Source organism: Falco punctatus (assembly GCF_963210335.1).
Source record: "Falco punctatus genome assembly, chromosome: 2".
NCBI classification, from domain to species: domain Eukaryota; kingdom Metazoa; phylum Chordata; class Aves; order Falconiformes; family Falconidae; genus Falco; species Falco punctatus.
The window spans coordinates 725,676-747,214 of NC_137581.1; the positions used below are offsets into that span (position 1 = coordinate 725,676).

At 62.6% G+C, this 21,539-nt stretch overlaps 2 protein-coding genes across 12 annotated transcripts in view; one reads left to right on the forward strand and one right to left on the reverse strand.

Annotated features, from left to right (window-relative positions):
- Nucleotides 1-8,228, reverse strand: part of STIM1 (stromal interaction molecule 1) — a 107,955-nt gene extending 99,727 nt beyond the window's left edge. For 2 of the 11 annotated variants that reach the window (XM_080374906.1, XM_080374905.1), the window contains exon 1: nt 5,407-5,793. In XM_080374906.1, the coding sequence (XP_080231032.1) occupies nt 5,407-5,515 (109 nt within the window). In that variant the 5' untranslated portion in view covers nt 5,516-5,793. Of the gene's footprint in view, nt 1-5,406; nt 5,794-5,928; nt 6,035-6,088; nt 6,152-6,565 lie in introns of those variants that run through there. The other 9 variants (XM_080374908.1, XM_080374902.1, XM_080374910.1 and 6 more) reach the window with 7 other exon arrangements.
- Nucleotides 8,229-9,058: 830 nt separating this feature from the next.
- On the forward strand, nt 9,059-19,976 carry RHOG (ras homolog family member G). Its single transcript, XM_080374979.1, has 2 exons — nt 9,059-9,161; nt 18,564-19,976. The coding sequence occupies exon 2, from the start codon at nt 18,603-18,605 to the stop codon at nt 19,176-19,178; it is 576 nt and encodes a 191-aa protein (XP_080231105.1). The 5' UTR covers nt 9,059-9,161; nt 18,564-18,602; the 3' UTR covers nt 19,179-19,976.
- Nucleotides 19,977-21,539: the final 1,563 nt, after the last annotated feature.

The following is a 21,539-nucleotide window of genomic DNA, read 5'->3' on the forward strand; positions in this document are numbered from 1 at the left end:
GTTGCTGCGCTCTGACAAGCTGGGTCATGTACCTCCTCGAGGCTTCGATCCAGGGCAGGTCGCAGGAGGACTCAGAGGTTTCCAGCATGCTAATACAGGGGATGAAATCCTGCAGCGGTCCTTCTTCCACACCAGCAGGAGGTTAATGAACATCAGAGAGAGACAGATCAACAGTATCTCAATTAGCTGCTTGTATCTCAACACCACCAATTTTATGCTGACCTCCTGACTTCAACTGGTAAGACTTTTTCTAAGGGCAACTCATAAAAGCATCTTACTTGCTGCGATGGATGAAATCAAAGGCTCTGGCAAAGGAACAGAAGGCAAATGTGAATTTTTGGCATCATGCTAGGTGACGTAAACATCAGCACTGTGAAATAAATGCACTAACATAATGTTTCATTAACTAAGCAACTAGCAACAATAATATTTAAATTGGTAGATAAAGAAGTAACCATCCGTTTGCCTTCCCATTTTGCAAGATTACTGCATCGAGCTTTCAAAAGACACCAAGACCACAACCTGTTCATATGTCAAAAGATTTCACTGCAAGTTCAAAGTCCAAAACCGATCACTTTCCAAGCTAGAGGTTTTGCAGCCAGGGATTAACTTTCAATAAACCCCTGCATCTTAGCTTGACAAGTATAGGAGTTCTCAGCTGCAGTGCTTGGACACAGCATCCTCATCCAGAAAGTAAAAATTTTTTTGTGCCCCCTATAAAATTAATCACTAGTTAAAAGCTTCTGGTTATAGCTCTCCATCACACTTACTTTGTTAAACATTGATGTTGCTCTTCTGTGTAGCTTAACTCTTCGTGCTACAGGCAAACATAATAATCTGAGCATGTGCTTTCGGGTTTCGTTTTGATACCATCAAAAGCATTTTTTGGTAATATTTTTATAATTTGTGTTCTGATAACACAACGAACCACCCCCCGCTGGCTGGGGTGAGAGAATCCTGTGTGTTAAACACCACTCGAACAAGAGCAAAGAGAACTCCAGAAATCTTGTGACTAGGGAATCAAGAGAGGGAAGCAAAAGGCAGGCACAGGTAGAATGGCAAAGGGAAGAGGAGCTTTTGTGCCTTGGCAAAGGTCAATGCCAAACCCTTCCCTGAGCCACTGCTGCCCCAGGGGGTCCAGCCCCTCATCAGCCCCCTGGGCACACATCACCCAGAAAATGGGTCACTCTCGCCACGCTGCCCAGAGCCCATTTTTTAGCTGCTGCAGAAAAGAGAGACAGGGAAAATCCATACCAGGATCCCTAATCTGTCTAAATGATGCCAGAACAGGGACCAAAACAGGACCCCAAACCACCTCCAGCACAGGCAGAGCGTGGCAGATACAGCCCTGCATCCCTACGGATCTCAGACCACAGAAAGCAATCTCAATATACAACAAAGTAAGGCTCAGGAGGATGTATACTTCTATGATTTCCGTATTATTGTACGGAGACAGAATAGGTATGAATCCAGCAAAGCAGACAGCTAAAGATGAAAAGTATCACCGTTAAGAGAACCAGGAATGAATCCCAGTCATCCAAATCCCAGCCCCTTCACAGTCAGTTTTCCTTGATTTCCTACAAGCACACCTGAAGCCCAACCTGAAGGTTCCCAGCATAAGCATCAGCAATGGCATTTCCCTGTCCACCCGCAGCTGGTCTGCACAGAAGGTAAATCAAGCAAAAAATTAGAAACAACCTCATTGGTAACAACGCAATTTAATGAAAAACAGGCTATCGAGCAAGCCTACTGTTTTCATTGAAATAAAATTTAAAAACGTTTGACCAAAACAGCTGACAACACACATAAAACTTATGTAAAACATTTGACATAACCCCAGATGACGTTCTGATATGGACTACTGCCAGCAGAAAAACCAACAAAACTTGCATTCAATAGGTTAGGCTTAGGCAACTGACAGATTACAGCAAGTAACTGCAAAGAAGGGGAAAAAACCTACCACCTGAAAGTAGTATTTGTAATCATGGCCAGGAGGAGCCTCTCTTGCCCCTTTTAGAGGGGGGTGTGTGTGAAAGATCCCAGGGCTGGAAGCTGCAGCTAGACAAATTCATGCTAAAAATAACCATCAGCGGGTGAAAACAATAACGGCAGGGTGACTGTCAACACATCCTGCGCGGCGGCGGGGGGACCGACCGCCTTCTTCATGACACCGTGTTTTTCTGAAACATGTGCTTTAGCACAAAAATAGGCTGCTGGGAGATTCAGGAGGTCAAGCACCTTTTGGGATCCACACTGCTCTGAGGCTCGGACCGTGGGACTGGCTGCCCTTGGCTCTAAAACACGCACCACCTCCGTCTTGCTTTCTATGCCTTGAGAAACAGCTCCTGTGCTTTTGAGCATAACCAAACTTATATAGGCAGGAAAAGATTAAAGATCAAGCACTCACTAGCAACGCTTGTCTTGGAACAAGTCAAAGCCAGGAGAAAATCTGATTTTTCCTGGAGTTCAGTCCCCAACTCCATGCAGATTTTCCTCCATGGATAAAACTACTCATTTCAAACCCTTACCTAAAAAACAAACAAACAAACAAACTTAGGAATCAGAAACATATACTAAACCTTGATAAAGTATGTTGATGCATCCCTCAAGTGTGCACAGGAATCTAAGCAACCCAGACGAACAAGCCAACACTGCTAAAATTCATGCTTCTGCTCTTCTGCAAACAACAGTTCCCCATGTCGCCTGAAAAATTTCAGTGTTCCAGGGAAAAGTGACCGGTGCTGTCAAAATGGTTTATCATGAAAATCATGGCATGTCCAAAAAAAAAAAAAAAAAAAAAGACAACAAAAAAACCAAAAAACAACCCAAACTCCACAAATCTCACATCAAAAAGAACCCTTTCACTTCCAAAATCGGTCAGAAATGAACACTTTCACTTTCAGAAATCCATCCAACACCTACCTCTGCTTCACAGTAAGAGCCTGTGCTACAATAGATGTGTGCAGACAGCACAATCCTCATTTTTTGCTTGCAGGGAACACACAAGAGAAAGCATCATGTGCTGTCTGGGGATATTCGCTGCACTTAACTGCAAGCAACAGCCCTCAAAGCTAAAAAGCAAATGGCCAAGTGATCTCAGAGGATGCACTGACTTTAAGCTGTGCTAGCAGAGAGCAGCGAGCACCATCAAACTTCCCAGCTACCCCAGCAAGGGACACGCTGCAGTTACAGTGCAAACTAGCTGCATTTGGAGTGAACAAATCCCTTCCTGACTGCGTTCACCTGCACATTTTGGGTTTCAACCTGTAAGCCGCTATTCCTCTGCAAGGTGCCACGTGCCTCTCTGCAGGTTTTCAAACCCAGAAGTAACTAGAACATACCAGTTGTGAAAAATACCTCTTTTGCAGGAAAAGCCCACCTGTAGCACCTACTTTTATTAGAGACCAGGTCTCTGGACTGCTCCCTGCCTGCTCTGCCTCTGCTCAAGAGAGAAGAGTAAGTCAGCAGCTGAATCACCAGGACTGCCACACTTCTGCAGGGCCTCCAAAAATAACTCATCTGGAAATTCCTTGGAGGCATAAACCTTGCTTCAGAAGGACTGCAGAGATCCAGATTCCTTAATGGAGCAGACTGGATGTGAACTGGCCCAAGGATTTAGGATCACGTATAAAAGAATGTAGAAAGCAACTTGTTATAGAACAGCTAGCATGCGGTCAGTATTTATTAAGAAAAAAAAGTTAACTCGCATAAATCATCACGTTGCCCAGATGAAACAATCTGCCTGCCCAGGAATCAGACACCGAGTTCCCGATCGTTTGCCTGATACCAAGGTTCCAGGGACGTGCCTTGTTCTCACCAACCAGCTCTGTACACAAAGCCAAAAATGCCTTCTTAACAACACTGCTGCAGCAACTTTCATCTGTACTAACCTGAACGTCCACACCCGCACCTTCCACTCCAACCAAAAACCCTCCATGAGCTTTGGTCCCGGGGTCCTTGCCAACATATCAGCCTGAAAAGCTCTGTGAGGCAGCAGCCCTGCACCCACGCAGGGTCAAACACGGCACCTCCCCCACTGCAATCAGGATTCAGAGATGCTCACCACCTTTTTCTACTGCACTGAACCGGCACGTTATCCCTCCTGGAAGCCTGCAAGCAGACAGGACCCTCCAGAGCCGATCCAGGCTGCGGATGATGGCAGTGGAGGGTCCGGATCCATTCAGATGCTGACAAGCTCTACTTGCTGCCGAGCAGAAAGTCGTGCTCAGATGGGCTGGCCTGCACCCAGGCCAGCAGCGCTTCAGCTTCGGCAGTTTTCCCCTTCAGAAACCAATTTATTTCTTCACCTGCAATGCTCACTGCACACAGCTCACTGAGGTTTTTTCATAGCATCATTGAATGGTTCGGGTTGGAAGGCAGCTTAGAGACCATCCAATTCCAACCCCCCCTGCCAGGGGCAGGGACACCTTTCACCAGCCCAGGCTGCTCCCAGCCCCGTCCAGCCTGGCCTTCCTTTGCATGTAAGAACTCCATGCTGCTGCAAGGAAAAGGCACGGAGCTGAGGATTTCTGTTTCCCTACCGACAATTAAAAGCACGTTTCGTGAGCAGGCTCCCAGCTCTGACCTCAGGGACTCTCACAAGGACACAGAGCAGCCACCAGTGCCCACGGTGGTCTCACCGACTTCTGGCCCTCTGCCTGGGCTGGCTCTGGCAGCAGCGTGCCACCAAAGCCTGGCTTCTGGGGGGGAAACCCATGCAAGCCCAGAGGGGCATGGGCTTCTCCTTTTTTGCCGGAATGTTGGCTTTTGGGGCAAAGGGGAGGGAAATAAGGGGGAAAACAAAATAGCTGCCTTTTGCTACCTCTGCCTTTCACGGTCTAGAGGTGGGCTGCGCACCCCCCCGAGCAGGGCGAGGGCAGAGGGCCGGCCGGGGCCGTGCCAGGGTTACACGAGCCTTGGGACCCCCCAGCCCCAGACCGCTGCCTGCCCGCCCCTCTGGGAATAGCCTTAAAAAATTTAAAAAGTAAAAAACTACGCACTGGCATTTTCTGAACACACGGACTCACGATCCAAAACTCCCTGCAAAACACTCCCATTAGCGAATAGCTGGAGTCCATTACAAAAATAAACACGGATTATTTTTGGTCCTTCGACCCTTGCCCGGAGCGCTGCGGGTTTCCGAACCAGAGCAGCAGCCGCGGCAGGTTTTGCCCAAGAAACCCAGGATCAGCCTGAAAAACCGGGGCCGGCTCGTCGCGCAGTGCCCGGGCTGGCTGCCCCTCCGCAGGGAAACCTGCCCGGAGGCCCCGGGGGCTGCGGGGCACAGCGCGCCGCCGGCCCGGCTCCACAGGGGGCCCGGCTCCACAGGGGGCCCGGCACCGCGGCGGCGGCCCCGGGAGCCGCCAGGCAGCGGAGGTGAGGGGTGGCCCCACCGGCTGGTCTCACCTGCGATGGCGGTCTCGTCCAGGTGGGAGCCGGGGGGCCGCTCCCCCCGGCCCTGCTGCAGGAGGAAGCCGCACAGCACCCACACGGCCACTCCCGATCGTAAATCCATTTCCGCGTCTGCCTCGCCGCTTCCCCCGCCGCTGTCAGCTCCTCCTCGGCATCGGCCCCCGCCGCCGCCGCTGCCGGGCCCGCCCGCTTCACCTCAGCCCCGCCGGACCCCACCGCCTAGGCGGGAGCGGGCTGCGCGCTCCGGGGCTGCGGCCGTCACCAGCTGCGGGAGGGACTGCGGGTTATTCTTCGGTGTTCCCGCCTAAGCGCGGCTTCCCGCTGCCCCGGGACGGGCAGCTGGCACCGGCACCGGCGACTGCACCAGCCCCCGCCCGCCCCCGGAAACAGCAGCACCCCCTCCCCCCCCCGCAGTAGTCTCTCCCGGGAGAGCCCACCCCCCCGCGCAGCAGTGGGCTCTCCCGGGACAACCCTACGCCCGCTCCTCAGCAGTGGGCTCTCCCGGGCTAAGCCTACCTTCCCTCAACCTCCCCCGGTCCGCTCCTTCCTCCCTCAGCTGCGGCCTCTCCCGGGACACCCCCCTCCGCCGCGATCTCTCTTGGGCCAGCCCCGCTCCCCCCCCACCCCCGCCCCCCAGCGGTGGTCTCTCCCAGGCTCCGCGCGCCCCGCTGCGCACCGGGCCCTGCCGCCGCCGCACGCACGGTGACAGGGGGCGGAGCTAACCGCCGCCGTGGGAGGCCCTCCGCGGGGCGGGGCCGCCCCGCTGCAAGACCAATCAGGGGCGGGCAGGTAGCCACGCCCCCCGCTTCCTCCCCCTCCCTTCCCACCTCCTCCGGGCTCCGCGCGCCCGCCGCTGAGCCGCAGCGGCCTCTGGCGGGCGCAGCGGGGAACGCCCAGGCTGGGCGAGGGCCCGTGGCGCGGCGAGGAAGCTAAGCAGGGACAGCTGCGAGTAATGCCTGTATGGGTGACCTTACTGGCTGCAGCCTGCCTCCAGCCCCGGGGAAGGCTCGTCAGAGCATCCCAGATGTCAGAGCATCCTGGCTCGTCAGAGCATCCCGTCTTGCTGGAGCACCCCGACACATCAGAGCACCCCAGGTCGTCGGAACACCCTGGCCCACTGGAACACCCCACCTCATCGAAGAACCCAGCTCACCAGAGCATCCCAAGTTGCTGGAGCACCCTGACACATCGGAGCACCCCAGCCTATCAGGACAGAGCATTTTGATGCCTGAGCGTAGTCGCTCGCAGCCGGGCCCGGGATTCCACACTGAGAGCCCTTGAGAACTGCAACACCCCGCTGGGGCCACTTGCTCCTGGCGGCATTGCCGCTCACTGGCGCTGGACCACTGCCATCAGTGCCACTGGGGCCCACAGCCACCAGCGCTCAGAGTCCCCAGCCTGTGGTGGGGGACTGGAAGGTCGCGGGCTGAGGTTTCACATGTCCTTTTCCCTTGGCACCAGACCTAGAAGTGAAGCTCCCTGCAGAGATTGGATCTGGCCCCAAAACAGCTCTGCAGCCACCACCCTGGAAGCAAAATCCCATCCTGCTCCTGCCCCACTGCCCCGAGGGGTGTCAGCCCTGGCCCTGGATCAGGCGCCTGCCAGCCGGGCAGTGTCCAGCGCCACCACCCCGGGATGAGTGATGAGAGCACCGGGATGCAGGACAAGGGGACTGGCATGCAGGATGCATGACAGAGGGACTAGGATGCAGCATGCAGGGTGTGGGGACTGGGATGCAGGACACGGGGATGGGATGCAGGATGCAGGACAGGGGGACCAGGATGCAGGATGCAGGGCAGGGAGACTGGGATGCAGCAGGGGGGGGGACCAGTATGCAGGGCTGGTGCTGCAAGGGGAGCCGCAGCACCGGTGGGTGCTGGGGATGGAACACAGGCCTGGCCACGGAGGTGAGCGGGCAGTGCCAGGCAGGAGGGTCCCAGGCAGGTCCCAGCCCTGTTTCTCCGTGCTGGCATGGAAAAAGATCCCAGGTGTGGGCAGGGGGTCCCTCAGGAGCCCCTGGGGCTGTGACACACCCTGGGATGAGCACGGTGACAGGTACACTTGCCCCTCAAAGAACAGCCTCACCTCCATCCCTGGGCAGCCATGTCTCCCCCGTGAGACCCCCCCAGCCCCAGGCTGGGCACCCAGGCCCCTCATGGGCTGCGGGTGCTGCCTTGGGTGCTGCGGGGGGACCTGGCCCTTGCGGGGACCCTTACAGCACCTGGGTCTCCTCTGGCCCTGACCCAGCAGGAGCAGGCTGCCCTAAGGGGGCCTCTGCCCCTGCAGCAGCCCTGGCACCCTGCCATTCACCCTCTGGGGCAGCAGGTCCCCCCCCTCCCCTCACCCGGTCACATCTTTCCCCACCCAGACCCGAGGGCAGGGGCCGCCATCCCTCCCATGTCCCTAGGCAGCCTCGATGGCCGGTTCCCCACCTCAGCCCCCCATGCACCCCTGCCTCTGCCTTGAGGTGTCCCAGAGCTCCTGGGCCCCGGGGCTGGCAGTGGGCTACCCCAGCCTGTCCCTGTCCTCATCCCTGTCCCCTAGCCGAGCCCTGTCCCCAGCCTGGCCCTGGGGGGACAGGCACAGCTCCAGCCCTGGAAGCCAGACCCCTGCCTGCTGCAGCACGGCTCGGGGCCAGGGCACTGGGGGTGGGGGGTGGGCAAACCCCAGCTGAGGGTCCTGCCCCAGACCTGCTGCGGCCTCCAAGTCCCCCAGCCCCACAGCTGGGATGGGGATTGGGGGGTCCCACAGTGTGGGATGGGAATGGGGATGGGGGTCCTTCAGCCTGGGATGGGGAAGGGGAGGCTCTGCAGCCCGGGATGGGGATGTGATTGGGATGGGATGGGCATAGGGGGTCCCGCAGGCCAGGATGGGGATGGGATGGGATGGGATGGGATGGGATGGGATGAGATGGGATGGGATGGGATGGGATAGGTTGGAATAGAGGGTCCTGCAACCTGGGATGGGGAAGGAGGGGTCCCACAGCCTGGGATGGGATTGGGATGGAATGGGGGGTCCTGCAGCCCGGGATGGGGATGGGATGGGTTGGGGGATCCTGCAGCCCAGGATGGGGATGGGATGGGATGGGATGGGATGGGATGGGATGGGATGGGATGGGATGGGACGGGACGGGATGGACAGGACGGGACTGGATGGGATGGGGGGTCCTACAGCCCGGGATGGGCATGGGATGGGTTGGGGGATCCCACAGCCTGGGATGGGATGGGATGGGATGGGATGGGATGGGATGGGATGGGATGGGATGGGATGGGATGGGATGGGATGGGATGGGGGTCCTGCAACCTGGGATGGGGAAGGGGGAGCCCTGCAGTCTGTGTTGGGGATGCGGAGTCCCACAGCCTGGGATGGGATTGGGATGGAATGGGGGTTTCTGCAGGCTGGAATGGGGATGGGGGCAGGTCCCGCAGCCCGGGATGGGATGGGGGGCCGGGGTGTAGCGAGGCGCCAGGCCGGGTCGCGGGGTGATGCCGGGGGGTGCTGGGGGCTGCGCTGCCCCGGGACCCCTCAGCCAGGGCACGTCCCACGGGAAGGCCCCGGGCCCCGGGCAGCCCGAGGAAGGAAGCGGCGGGGCGGGCGGGACCGGGCGCGGCCCAGGGAAGTTTCTCCGCGGGACCGCCCGGGGCGGCGGGAGGCGGCCGCTGACTTCCTCCTCCTCCTCCTCCTCCTCCTGCTGCCGCCGCCGCCGCCGCCGCTCCGGCCCCGCGCCCGCCGCCGCGCCATGCCCCGGGGTGAGTGCGGGGCCGGGGGGGGGCCGGGTCCCGCCGCTGGGCGGGGGGCTGCCGGAGAGGGACGGGGGACCCGCTGCCGGGGGTCTCGGCGGGTCCTGGGCCCGGGGCGGGGCGGCAGGAGGAGCTGCCCGCCGGGGCCAGGACGGGGACACCGGGAGCCGCCCGGGGCGGGCCGGGGGCTAACGGGGCTCAGGGACAGCGCAGTACCGGGGGCGCTGGCCCGGAGCCCGGGAGCGGGACCGGCAGCTGGCGGGACACGGCGGGGGCCAGAACCGGCTCGGCCCGGTCCCTCGGCGGGGCCGCTGCACCCCCTGCACCCCCCGCCACCGCACCCGCATCATCCACCGCAGCCGCTGCACTCACCGCCGCTGCACCCCCCTGCCACGCACCCCGCAGCGGTCACGCTGCCCGCACTGCACACGCTGCACCGCTCACTGCACGCAAGGGCACTGCCCGCCGTGCCGGGCGCTGCACGGGCTGCGCTTCACGCCAGAGGGCACTGCCCTGCTCCCTGCACTGCATCCTCTGCCCCCTGCCCTGCACTGCATCCTCTGCCCCCTGCCCTGCACTGCATCCTCTGCCCCCTGTGCCCCCTGCACTGCATCCTCTGCCCTGCGCCCTGCCCTGCATCCTCTGCCCCCTGCCCTGCACTGCATCCTCTGCCCCCTGCCCTGCACTGCATCCTCTGCCCCCTGTGCCCCCTGCACTGCATCCTCTGCCCTGCGCCCTGCACTGCATCCTCTGCCCCCTGCCCTGCACTGCATCCTCTGCCCCCTGCCCTGCACTGCATCCTCTGCCCCCTGTGCCCCCTGCACTGCATCCTCTGCCCTGCGCCCTGCCCTGCATCCTCTGCCCCCTGCCCTGCACTGCATCCTCTGCCCCCTGCCCTGCACTGCATCCTCTGCCCTGCGCCCTGCACTGCATCCTCTGCCCCCTGCCCTGCACTGCATCCTCTGCCCCCTGCCCTGCACTGCATCCTCTGCCCCCTGTGCCCCCTGCACTGCATCCTCTGCCCTGCGCCCTGCCCTGCATCCTCTGCCCCCTGCCCTGCACTGCATCCTCTGCCCTGCGCCCTGCCCTGCATCCTCTGCCCCCTGCCCTGCACTGCATCCTCTGCCCTGCGCCCTGCCCTGCATCCTCTGCCCCCTGCCCTGCACTGCATCCTCTGCCCTGCGCCCTGCCCTGCATCCTCTGCCCCCTGCCCTGCACTGCATCCTCTGCCCTGCGCCCTGCACTGCATCCTCTGCCCCGTGCCCCCTACACTGCATCCTCTGCCCCCTGCCCTGCACTGCATCCTCTGCCCCCTGCCCTGCACTGCATCCTCTGCCCTGTGCCCCCTGCCCTGCATCCTCTGCCCCCTGCCCTGCACTGCATCCTCTGCCCCGTGCCCCCTGCACTGCATCCTCTGCCCCGTGCCCCCTGCACTGCATCCTCTGCCCTGTGCCCCCTGCACTGCATCCTCTGCCCCCTGCCCTGCACTGCATCCTCTGCCCCCTGTGCCCCCTGCACTGCACTCTGCGCCTGCTGCACTGCCCCCTGCACGGCGCTGCCCTGCACACTGTGCCCACTGCACTGCTCCCTGCACCTGCTGCACACTGAGCACTCCACTGCAACACCCAGTGCATGCACTGCAGGGTTCTGCACCGCACACTGCACCCACTGAGAGGGACAACACCTCACGCCATGGGGCACTGTACACATGCTGCACCACACATCTTTGCAGTCACACACACACTGCACCCACTGCAACACCCATGAACAGCACCGCACTGCACACACCTTGCAACATAGCTGTTAACTGCATATGCTGCACGTTACATGCTGCAGTGCTCATTGCAACACTGCACACACTGCAACACGTGTGTCACTTGCTGACACCGCAACAGAGTGCAACATGCTGCAACAGACATGCTGCAACAGGCGTTCAGCAGATGCAGCACAGGCACTGTAATGCACACTGCATCCCTGCCACTGTTGAGCCCACTGCACGCCGCAGTGCACACTGCAGTGCTCACACCACTGTGCTTTCACATGCTGTGGCGTGTTGGGAGGTGTGGGGGTGGCACAGCACAGCGCGGTCGGCTTGACTGTGTGACAGGGCTGTCCCTAGGGTGGGTGTCTGGCTGTGGTGGGTGGTTCTTGTGGGGCCACCCCAGGCCCCCCGGCTGGGTGGATGGTGAGTCTATGCTGTGGCCCTGCAACTCCCCTTTTGTGAAACTTGCCAGAGCTTGGGGAGAGGCTTTGGGGAGCCCTGTCCTCTCCTCCCAGTGTGGGGCCATGGGGGGATGTGCTGGGGGGCAACAGAAGGCTGCACTGTGCTGTTGGTCGAACACCGGTTCCTGATTCTGCTTGTGCCACCTCTCAGTGCCGTCCCGCTGCCAGCTTGCTGCAGAATGGGGGCACCCGTGGGTCCCTGAGTGCCTGGGGGAGAATGCCCCCCCTGGGAGTGGCACAGTGTGGCCATGGCTCTGAGGGTGGGCACATGGTCTGGGCTCCTGCTGGGCTCGCTTCTCTTTTCTTGGTGGAAGGAGAAGCTTCCGAAGTGCCAGTGGTGGCATGTGGGGACATTGTTCAGCCCCCACCCACCACCTGGGCTGAGCTGTCGTGGGTGTTTTGGCTGGAGTGGGCAGCGGGGTTGGTGCTGGGACCACAGGGCGCAGGTAGCTGGAACATCTGTGGGTGCAGGTATGTTTCTGGTGATGCTGGTAGACGCCCAAGGCTGGCACACCTCATGGCAGCAGTGATGCTGGCCAGCGGGTGTAGGTGTGGTGTGTGCCCTGCATGGGCTGGGAGCAGGGGCTGGGTATCCCGTGCCTGGGGCTTTGGCGTGACCGTAGCATCGGGAGGTGCCGAAGTGGCCTGGTGCTGGCATGCTCAACACACTGCCTTGCCTGCGCCTTCGCCGTAGGTGTGAGCAGTGCCAGGCTGTTTGCTCACCCCGAGGCCATGGAATGTGGCCTTGCCTGGCTGCCCCCATCCCTCCATCTCCATCAGTCCCAGGATCCACCCAATGCAGGCAACTGTATCTGACCGAGAGCAGCCCTGGCCAATGCTGGCCTCAGCCCACTGCTGGGTGGGGGAGGGGGTTTGCTGGCCAGGGCTGGCCTTGGTTCAGGGGCTGCTTGTGCACCACAGGGGAGTCTGGAGCCGACTCTGGCCCCCAGTGCTGCTGGCTTTGGCAGTGCCTTGAGCAGGAGGCCAAGGGTAGGGAGCAGCTGTGGCTGTGCTGAGAGGCAGACTGGGACCCAGTGTTGGAGCTCTCCAGCCCGGGAGGGAAATAAAATGAGGAAATTAGTCACGACGAGCCTGCAGCTGGAAAATGAGGGAAATCAAAACCCTTCGACTCAGCATGGAAGTTATTTTAGCTACGATGACAGGACCGTGGGACAGAACTGGGGTTACCGGTGGCAGTGCACCTTGGGGCACATCCCACAGAGTGGGGACCCCATCTCGGCCACACCAGCACTGGGTTCCCACGGTGGCTGTGGCAGAAACCACCCCCACCCTGCTCCTGCTGCGGTGCTGGGCCGGCACGCTTTGCTCCACGGTGTCCCCACTTGGTATTTATAGATTTTATTAGTTTCCTCTTTCTGCCTGCTGAACCAGTGACAGCGCTGGGTGGGGGGCGGCTGCGCTGTGCTGCTCCCTCTGCAGAGCAGGGTTGACCGTGGCTGCTGATCCGCAGCCCCGCGTTGGCCCGGGCAAGTCCGTGATGGACCTGCTGCCTGGCCACGAGCATGGGCAGTGACACGCTGGCTGCAGGCTCTGTTCCCTGGTGCGCGGTGTGGGCTGCACAAGGTTCGGTGCACGATATGGGGTGCAGTGTGGGCTGCACAGCGTGTGGCGTGTGATGCACAGCGCACCGTCAGTGGTTTGCGGTGCAGGGTGTAGGGCGCAGGCTGTGCAGCACGCTTCAGTTTGGTGGGGTCAGGTTTGGGTGCCACCAGGCTGGGGCTGGCCAGGCCAGCAGCAGGAGAGGGGCCCGTGGGGGCGGCTGCTCCGCTCCCCTGGTGGAAAAACCCAGCAGGGGTATGCCCTGGCTGCGAGTGATGGTGAGCAGGTTTTGCTTCCCTTTTCTGCTGAAGAAGAGATGAGTCGTTTTTCCCGTCCCCGGCTGGTGGCAATGGAGGGGTGGGGAGGTTGTGGGTGCATCACCCACAGCCTTGCTCACCCACCCGTGCCCTCTCTCCAGCACCCCAAATCCTGGGCGAACACCCCAGCAGTGCGGAGGGTGGCTGGGGTCCTGCTGGGGTGGGGGGTGCTGGGCCCTGGGGCTGGGCATCATGCAGACCCCCAGTGCTCTGACTCTTCCTCTTCCTCCTCTGGTTCCCCTCCTATGGGGCCAGGGTGCAGGGCTGGGAAGGGGCAGGTGCCTCCGGTGCCACACACAGGCTGTGCCCCATACCAGCTGTGCCCCCCAGCCCCACAAGGCCACCCAGCATCTCTAGGAGGGCCAGAAGGGGTTAAAGGTGCTGTTGGCTATGGACTTCCCAGGAGAACAGAGCTGGCCTTGTGCAGGCGGTGGTGCTGGCAGCAGGCGAGGCAGGCAGCACACCAGGGCCGGGGGTTGCACCCACCCCGTGTCCTCAGGCAGTGGCTGGGCTGCCCAGGGTCCATGGGCTGCAGGACCCTCGAGCGGCCTGGTGTCGGGATGCTACGAGGACCATGGGTGACCTCCAGTCTCTGCCCAGTGCTGCCCCAGCCCTATGCTGGCTGGGGGGTCCTGGCTGCCATTTGGCATGGCTCCCGCCTCCCCTCCTGTCACCTTATGGTGGGGGGCTGGGGCCCATGTGGCTGCGGGTTAGGGACAAAAGTGGCCCCTGCGACACCCCTCATTCCCCCCCAGGCAGGTGAGGGAGGGCTGGGGCTTTGGCTGGGGCTGCAGGGGCGAGTTGGGAGAGTGACTGGGGGGCAGAGCCCCAGGGGCTGGGGCTAGAAGCATCCGTGTGGCGAAGGGGCAGCTCTGAGGGGTCCAGAGCTGAAGCCCTCCTGCCACCCTTGTCCTCCTCCCTGGCACCCAAAGCGGGGCTCAGGGCTTTGGCTGCTGCAGGGGCTCTTATCTGCACTAGCCCCCCTCCCCAGTGAGCAGTTAGCCCTGGGCACGCAGGCACACAGCCATACCTTGCCGTGCCACTGGCCCCGGCCCCACACCCAGGGTCAGCAGTGCCCACGGTACCAGTGACGGTGAGAGCAAAAAGGGTCCTGCGCGAGCACCCGGCTGCCACCACGGCCCCTCCACAGGCTGCATGTGCGCCCACGTTTGCTGCTTGCCGGTGGCAAACCTTGGGCCACGCTGGGGTTTCACAGCCCCAGGGGCCCTGAGTCACAGAGAAGTGGTCCGCTGCCCACCGCCTGCTGCTTCCTCCTCCCTTCCTCTGTTTCCCTGTAGCAGCGATGCTCTCATGAGCACGAGCATTTCCACTTGCACGCCGTCCCCTTAGCAGCCCTGCTGACTCAGCCTGGCCCTTCCTCAGGATGGGGATGGGTGCCAGCTGGGTGCCAGCTCATCCCGGGGTGCCAGTGGCCCCACGGCCGGTTTGTGGGTGTGGGGTTTGAGCTCGGCGTGACCAGCACATGCCATGTCCCACTGTGGGGCTGTCGCAGGGCCGTGGCTGGTCAGGGCCCTCCCTGCTCCCTGAGGGATGGGGAGCTGCAGTCAGGAGGGGCACCGCTTTGCCCCTGTGCCCTGGGAGAGCCACTCCTTGCACCCCACTTCTGGCTGTGGCGGCTTCCCCGGGTCCCCCGCCAGGGCCGGTCCCTGCCGGTCTGTTCTGCTGCCAACATTGTCCTTCGGCTCTGGTGGCTCTTCCCACCCGCGTTCTTCCCCTGGGTAATTAGTAGACAGTGATGGGCTCTGGTCACATCCCCCCTGGCTGCTCCACCGATGGGGCATCCCCAGGACCCCAGTACTCCCAGGGGTGCCCTGGTGGCTTCTTGGGGCAGCAGACTGCCCCCACACTCCACTGACCTGGGGTCTGGGGCTGCTGTGGGACCCCTCTCACTCCCACCCAGCTGACTGGGTGACCCTGGCTGGCACTCAGAACCCATTGTCCCAGCCTGAGGGGATCCCCTGGTGTCACGCCACAGCCAGCCAGTCCTGGCAGCCAGGGGACCTCCGCCTGGGGGGCAGCAGGGACCCTCTGTTGAGCCCCCCACGTGCTGCAGAGTGGCTGCGCAGATTGCAAATAGCTATGAGGACCATGGTGTGCCCGTGGGGACACCAGTGACCTTGGGGTGCCTGTGGACCATGGGGACAGCAGGAGCCTGGGAGTGCCAGGGGGCTGTGTGCCTTGTTGGGGGCTTATGGGGCACCCTCGGGTGCTGTGATGCCTCAGCCTGGCTCCTGCTCTGGGGTGTCGCCCCTCATCCCCCCGGGGCCCCTCCACCTCCCTGCCTTCCCCATCTATTGCATCCCACATGCCCTCGTACCCCCAAGCCGGGTCGCGCCTCAGTGATGTCCCTGCAGCGGGGATGCTGCACCCACTGGTCACAGCTCCTGCATCCCACCGTTCGGGTGGTTTTAAACCCACCGCACGCTCCCTGTGTCTAGCTGAGCGCGGTGCTGCTCGGCGCACCTCCCGCTCCTGGAGGGGAATATACAGTTTTGCAAAGGAAACCAAAGGCTGGAATTTAGAAATAACCTTTTGGGTTGGCTTTTTTTTGTTTCTCTTTGGTTGGCTAGTTGGTTTTTTTTCCACAAAGCAAAGCCTGGTTTGGGTTTCTTTCGGCTGGGGAGTGGCTGGCTCCAGCTCCTGGCAACCACATGCCTGCCGGCCTTTGGCTTAGGAAAAGAAGGGAATTTAAATCTAAAATACGAACCAAAATGGTTTTCCAGGAAAACTCTTATTTTTGCCGTCTCTTCTTCAACCTGATCTTATCAGAAAAGGAAAAAAATAATCTGCTGCAGTGCTGCCAGCTGCCCCGGAGGGGCTGAGGGAGAGCAGGGCAAGTGGGGTGCCCGTGCCCCCTGAGCCTCACAGATGACAGGGGAGAAAAAGGTTGAAACCAGGTCAAATAGGTCCCAGCTAGGTCAGATAGGTCCAAATGGGGTCAGATCAGTCCCAACAGGGTCCCAACCAGCTCAGCCGGGTCCCTGCCATGGCGCAATGGGGGCAGCTGCAGCCTGCTCCAGGCTCTGCCCCGGGGTACCCCCTCAGCCCCAGGAACCCTGGGCAAAGGGACAGGGTGGCTGCAGGACAGAAGGGGCACGGGGGCTATGGGGTGCCACATCCCCTGGCCCCACTGCATCAGTGTGGTCCCACCAGTCTCACTGGTCCCCAGCGGTGGGGGGCAAGCAGGGTGGGCATTGGCGCAGGGCTGTCTTGGGCATGATGGGGCTGGGGGTGACAGCTGAGGGTGGGCAATGACCCAGCGGCACCACTGGATGAGAAATGAGGGTGCGTTGGGCATTACAGGCAGTTAGTACTTTGTCTGAGTTGGGCGGCCCCCACAGGCAGGCAGGACCCCCGGGGGGGGCCAAGGCACTGGGGTGTCCCCGGGGTTCCCTCCCCAGCACTGCCTGCTCCCCTGTGTCCCCTCCCCTGGTGTTGCATGGTGATGGCACGAGGCAGCAGGGTGGCATTACAGCCCCGGGGGAGGGTACCTGTCCCTGGAGACGTTCTGCACAGCCAGGGCAGGAGCTCAGTCTCCCATCACCCTCATCTGGTTCCTTCTGCTCTCCCACCCCCACCCCCCCTGCTCCCGCTCCCCCTGCTTCTGCGCCCACTGCCCTGGTGCACCTCCTCCCACTACCCTGCTCCTGCTCCTGCTCCTGCTCCCACCCTCTGCCCTTTCTCCCACCACCCCAGCCTCCCGCGGCGGCTCCAAGCCCCACAGACCCTGGTGGGGGTCCCGCTGCCTGCTCTGCCTGTACTGTCACTGAGTCCCCCAGGCTCTGCCCCACCCCGCCCCCCGTCTGGTGCGAGGAAACCCTTCAGGCTGCGTTTGTTACCAAAGCAGGGAGAAAATCGAGGCCGAAGGCTGTGCGAGCAGACCCGGCGCTGCCGCGGCCGGCCGGCCTCCTGCTGCGGGCAGGCGCTGCCTGCGGGGGGGCTGCCTGCGGGGGGGCTGCCTGCGGGGGGGCTGCCTGCGGGGGGGCTGCCTGCGGTGGCCCTGCTGCACCCCGGTGCTGCAGCTCGGCTCACAGGCAGAAGAGTTGGGGCTGCCCCCAGCCATCGCCGTGGAAGCATTTTGCAGTGGGGAAACTGAGGCAGGGCACTGCAGGGTGGCTTCGGCAGCGTTCGGGCCAGGGCCCTTCCCACTTGTCCTGCCTGTACCCGGGGATGCGGCGGTGCAGGCAGGGAGCCAGGCAGGGCGGGGGTCACGGCGCACCCGGCCCCGCCACGGGCAGGAAGCCGGGTGTCAGGCCGGGAAGAGGAAGAGCGACTTCCCCATCCGAGGGGGCAGGGTCCGGTGCGGTGGGAGCTCGGGACGGGGGACACGGCCCCTTCACCCTTCCCCAGCCACGCTGCCCCCCCCCTGCAGCCCCAGGGTCTCTGGGGAAAGGGGTCCCCGGCCATCCCAGGGCTCTGGGCAGATGTGGCTTCCCTGGGCCCCCCCACCCTGGCACCTCCGTTCCCTCCCCATCGCTGCGGCACGTGTGTCCGCTGCCCCAGCCAAGGTAACCCTCCCACTGTGATACATCCTGTCGGGCGGCAGCTTTTCCCGGTGGGGAGAGAGGCTGCTGGCCCCACGGGTGGGCACCCTCCTGCCCCGGCACTGCGCAGTGCCCCCGCACCTCAGCTGGGCTGGGCTCAGCAGCACCCAGCTCCAGCCTGCAGCAGGAAGGGGAGCAGGATGCAGCCCTTAATGGCATTTGCAGAGGGAACCTGAGGAAAGCAAACAGGGAAACATGCGCTGGGCTCAAGGATAAACACAGCTGCCGGAGCGGACGTCAGTGCCGGGGGCCACGGCAGCAGCTGCTCTTGCACCCAGCCATGGCACCAGCACAGCCTCTGCCCCACCAGTGCCAGCACCAGCCTGCTCAGCGTGTGCAGCACCAGGGCTGGGGCGCATGGCAGCAGCCCACCCGCCCCCACAGCCCAGATCTGTCCCTGGCCTCGTGCCCTGCTGCCTTCCATCCTGTACCCGGCTGGAGGCATGGCACAGCATGGCATAGCACAGGGTGCTGCAGCAGCCTGGCTGTCCCGGTAGCACCATCCTGGGGACAATGCAGTCCCCATGCAGGCCAGCTGCAGTGGCACATGCATTTGCCCTGGGTCAGGGGATGTGGTTCCCCCTCAGGGTGTCTCTGGGCTGCTGGGGGGATGTGCTTGTCTAGAAAGCTCGCCCGGGCTGCGGGCTGGAGGGTGAACCGAGTGTGACCCGTCCCTCTGCACCCTCCATGGCAGGCCATGGTGACCCCAGCCTGGCACACCTCCTGACCCTCTCTCCTCCCCACAGGCTGCTGAAGGGGGACACGAGGGTCACCAAGCTGCAGGGATGCAGAGCATCAAGTGCGTGGTGGTGGGTGACGGGGCGGTGGGGAAGACCTGCCTGCTCATCTGCTACACCACCAACGCCTTCCCCAAGGAGTATATCCCCACCGTCTTCGACAACTACAGCGCCCAGAACACGGTGGATGGCAGGACTATTAACTTAAACCTGTGGGACACGGCAGGCCAGGAGGAATACGACCGCCTCCGGACGCTTTCCTACCCCCAGACCAACGTCTTCATCATCTGCTTCTCCATCGCCAGCCCACCCTCCTACGAGAACGTCAAGCACAAGTGGTACCCAGAGGTGTGCCACCACTGCCCCAGCGTGCCCATCCTCCTCGTTGGCACCAAGAAGGATCTGAGAAACAACCCTGAGACCATGAAGCGGCTCAAGGAGCAGAACCAGGCACCCATCACCACCCAGCAAGGCATCAGCCTCTCCAAGCAGATCCGTGCCGTCAAGTACCTGGAGTGCTCGGCGCTCAACCAGGAGGGCATCAAGGATGTCTTCACAGAGGCAGTGAGGGCCGTGCTCAACCCTGTCCCGGCCAAGCCCAAGAAGCCCTGCATCCTCTTGTGATGGGGCTGCTGGTGACCAGTGAGAGACAATGCTGCCTTTGCCCTGGCCCTGCTGCGCCCCGAGACACTGCTCGGTGCTGCCAGCTCCCCCTGCCTGCTCCGGTGCCTCTCCGAGCCTCGCTGTCCCCCCCAGGGATGGTGGGACTGGGGCTTGCCAGCCTGAAGCCACCAGCTTTAATAATACAGACCTTGTTTGCACTAACTGGCCACCCTGGGGGCAGCGTGGCTCCCACAGCCCTGCGGGACCCCCACCCCGGCCCTGGCTGTCAGTGTTTGCTTTTGGTGATGCCTCTCCAGTCCCGGCACAGAGCAAGGGGATGCCTGGGGTAGCCGAAGCCCTGTCCTGCCTTGAGCACCCCACAGGGACCTGTCACCTCCACCTTGAGCACCCCATGGGGACCTGCCAGCCCCGTCCCCTGGCACCAGCACAGCTGTGGGGTGCATGGGGGGAGGCCCTCACCCCTCTGTGCCAGCCCCGGTTCTTGGCCACCTCTGAGCATCCTGCTGCCCTGGTGCTGGCACTGCCCCATCCCACTGCAGGGTGCTGGCAGCTGCGCCAGGAGGTGTCCCAGGGGGGTGTTTGGGGTAAGCTCAGCCTGGCGCAGCATCACCAACTCCCTGGGGCCAGCGCTGGGGAAGTCCAGTCCTGGCAAGAGTGGAGCCGGTGCTGCTGACAAATGCTGCCAGAGGAGCGTGTTCCCATGCTGGCCACCACTGGGGCTCTGGAGGGTAGCGGGACTCACCTGCAACCAGCTGCTCCCCGAGTTGCTTCTCCTTAAATAAAGAGACCTGCCCAGGCTCTCAGTGTCCTGTGCTCTCCTGCACGCACCCACCTTTCCTGGGCATGAGGAACCCCCTGCGACCACCCCAGGGGGGACATGGGTGCCCCTGTCCCGAGCTAGGTCAGGACCACTCACCCTACCAGGGCCAAGCTAAGGGTGCTCACGGCAGCGCTGCTGCCTGCTGGGGGTCTCTGCCCAGGGAAGCCCGGGGTGCCCCTGCCATCGCCAGCCATGGCCTCTGGCCACCCCCATGCCTGCTTAGGGTCAGCACCGAGCTCCCTTGCAGGGGGCTTGGGGACATTGCACTGGGTGGAAATGGGGACGTTGCAGGGGTGGGCATAGGGGGCTGTGGGAGCAAAGCCCTCTCCCCGGGAGAGCCCCGGCTCTGGCTCTGCCCTGTCCTGCCCCACTCTGGAGCCAGAGCCACACGTCCCTCTGCCCAGGGTGTCCTGGGAGACCCCGAGTCCTGTGGCCGAGCGCTGAGGATGATGATGATGGCAGCAGCCCCGGCTGCTCGGCTGCACTTGCCACCCCCTCACCAGCCCCCACGGGCTGCCGGGACGTGCTGGCGGCGACTGGACCCGACGAGGCCCGGCAGGGCCCCCGCTGCCGCGCACACGGGCCCCTCGCCTGGCCCCGGGGCCTTCCTGCAGGAAGGGCAGCGACCCGCCACCGCCACAAGCCGCCTTTGTTCCCTGCTGCCATTTCCCAGCCAGAGACGGGGGCCGCCGGGGGCCGGCGTGGGCGACGGTGCCGCCGGGCAGGGTGGCTCCAGCCGTCTCATCCCCATCCCCCTCCCACGGCCGTGCCTTGCCGCAGCCTCGCGGTGCTGATGCAAAGCGTGGCCCCCTCGGCCCCCCCAGCCTGGGAGGCTGCAACGCCGGGGCACGGGCCCGGCCCGGCCCGGGGGGCTGCCCGCCAGCAGCTCCCAGCTGCACCGAATCCCGCTCCCCCGTGGGGATCCCTGCGGCCGTGTCCTGCTCCCGCTGCACGGTGCGATGAGGGTTGTATCCTGCTCCCGCTGCTGTCGGGGAGGGCTGTGCTGTGTGTGGGGGTCCCTCACCAGCGTCTGAGGGGCTGTGCCACCCCACGAGCTCCCGTGGGCAGGGCTGACGGCAGAGCGATGGGTGCCACGGTGTGGGGCCACACAGGGCAGAGCTGGGGGGGCTAATGCAGCGCGGGGCCCCCTCCCTTGCTGGGATGCACTGTGCTGCCTGAGGACCCTCCGTATGCCTGGGGTGCCACAGCAGGGATGTCCCTGTGGCTGTGGCACTGTGGCAGGAGCTGGCCGGAGGTCTGCCAGGCCACCAACGCACACGCTCCACCCCCAGGACTGGCAGAGCGGAGGCAGGGGCTGCAGCCCCCACGGTGGGCAAGGTGCCATCCTGGCAGAGAACAGCAGAGGAATGGGTGCTGGGACGAGGCAGGGACCCCAGGGTGGGATGCCAAGAGAGGCAGCAGGACGCAGCCCTGCCCTGGCCCTGGAACGGTGGGATGAGCTCATAGCTGCTCCCCTCCCAGCCGCTCCCTGGCCTGGCTTGGCTGGGCCACCATGAGGTCAGGGTCCAGCCACTGCCCTG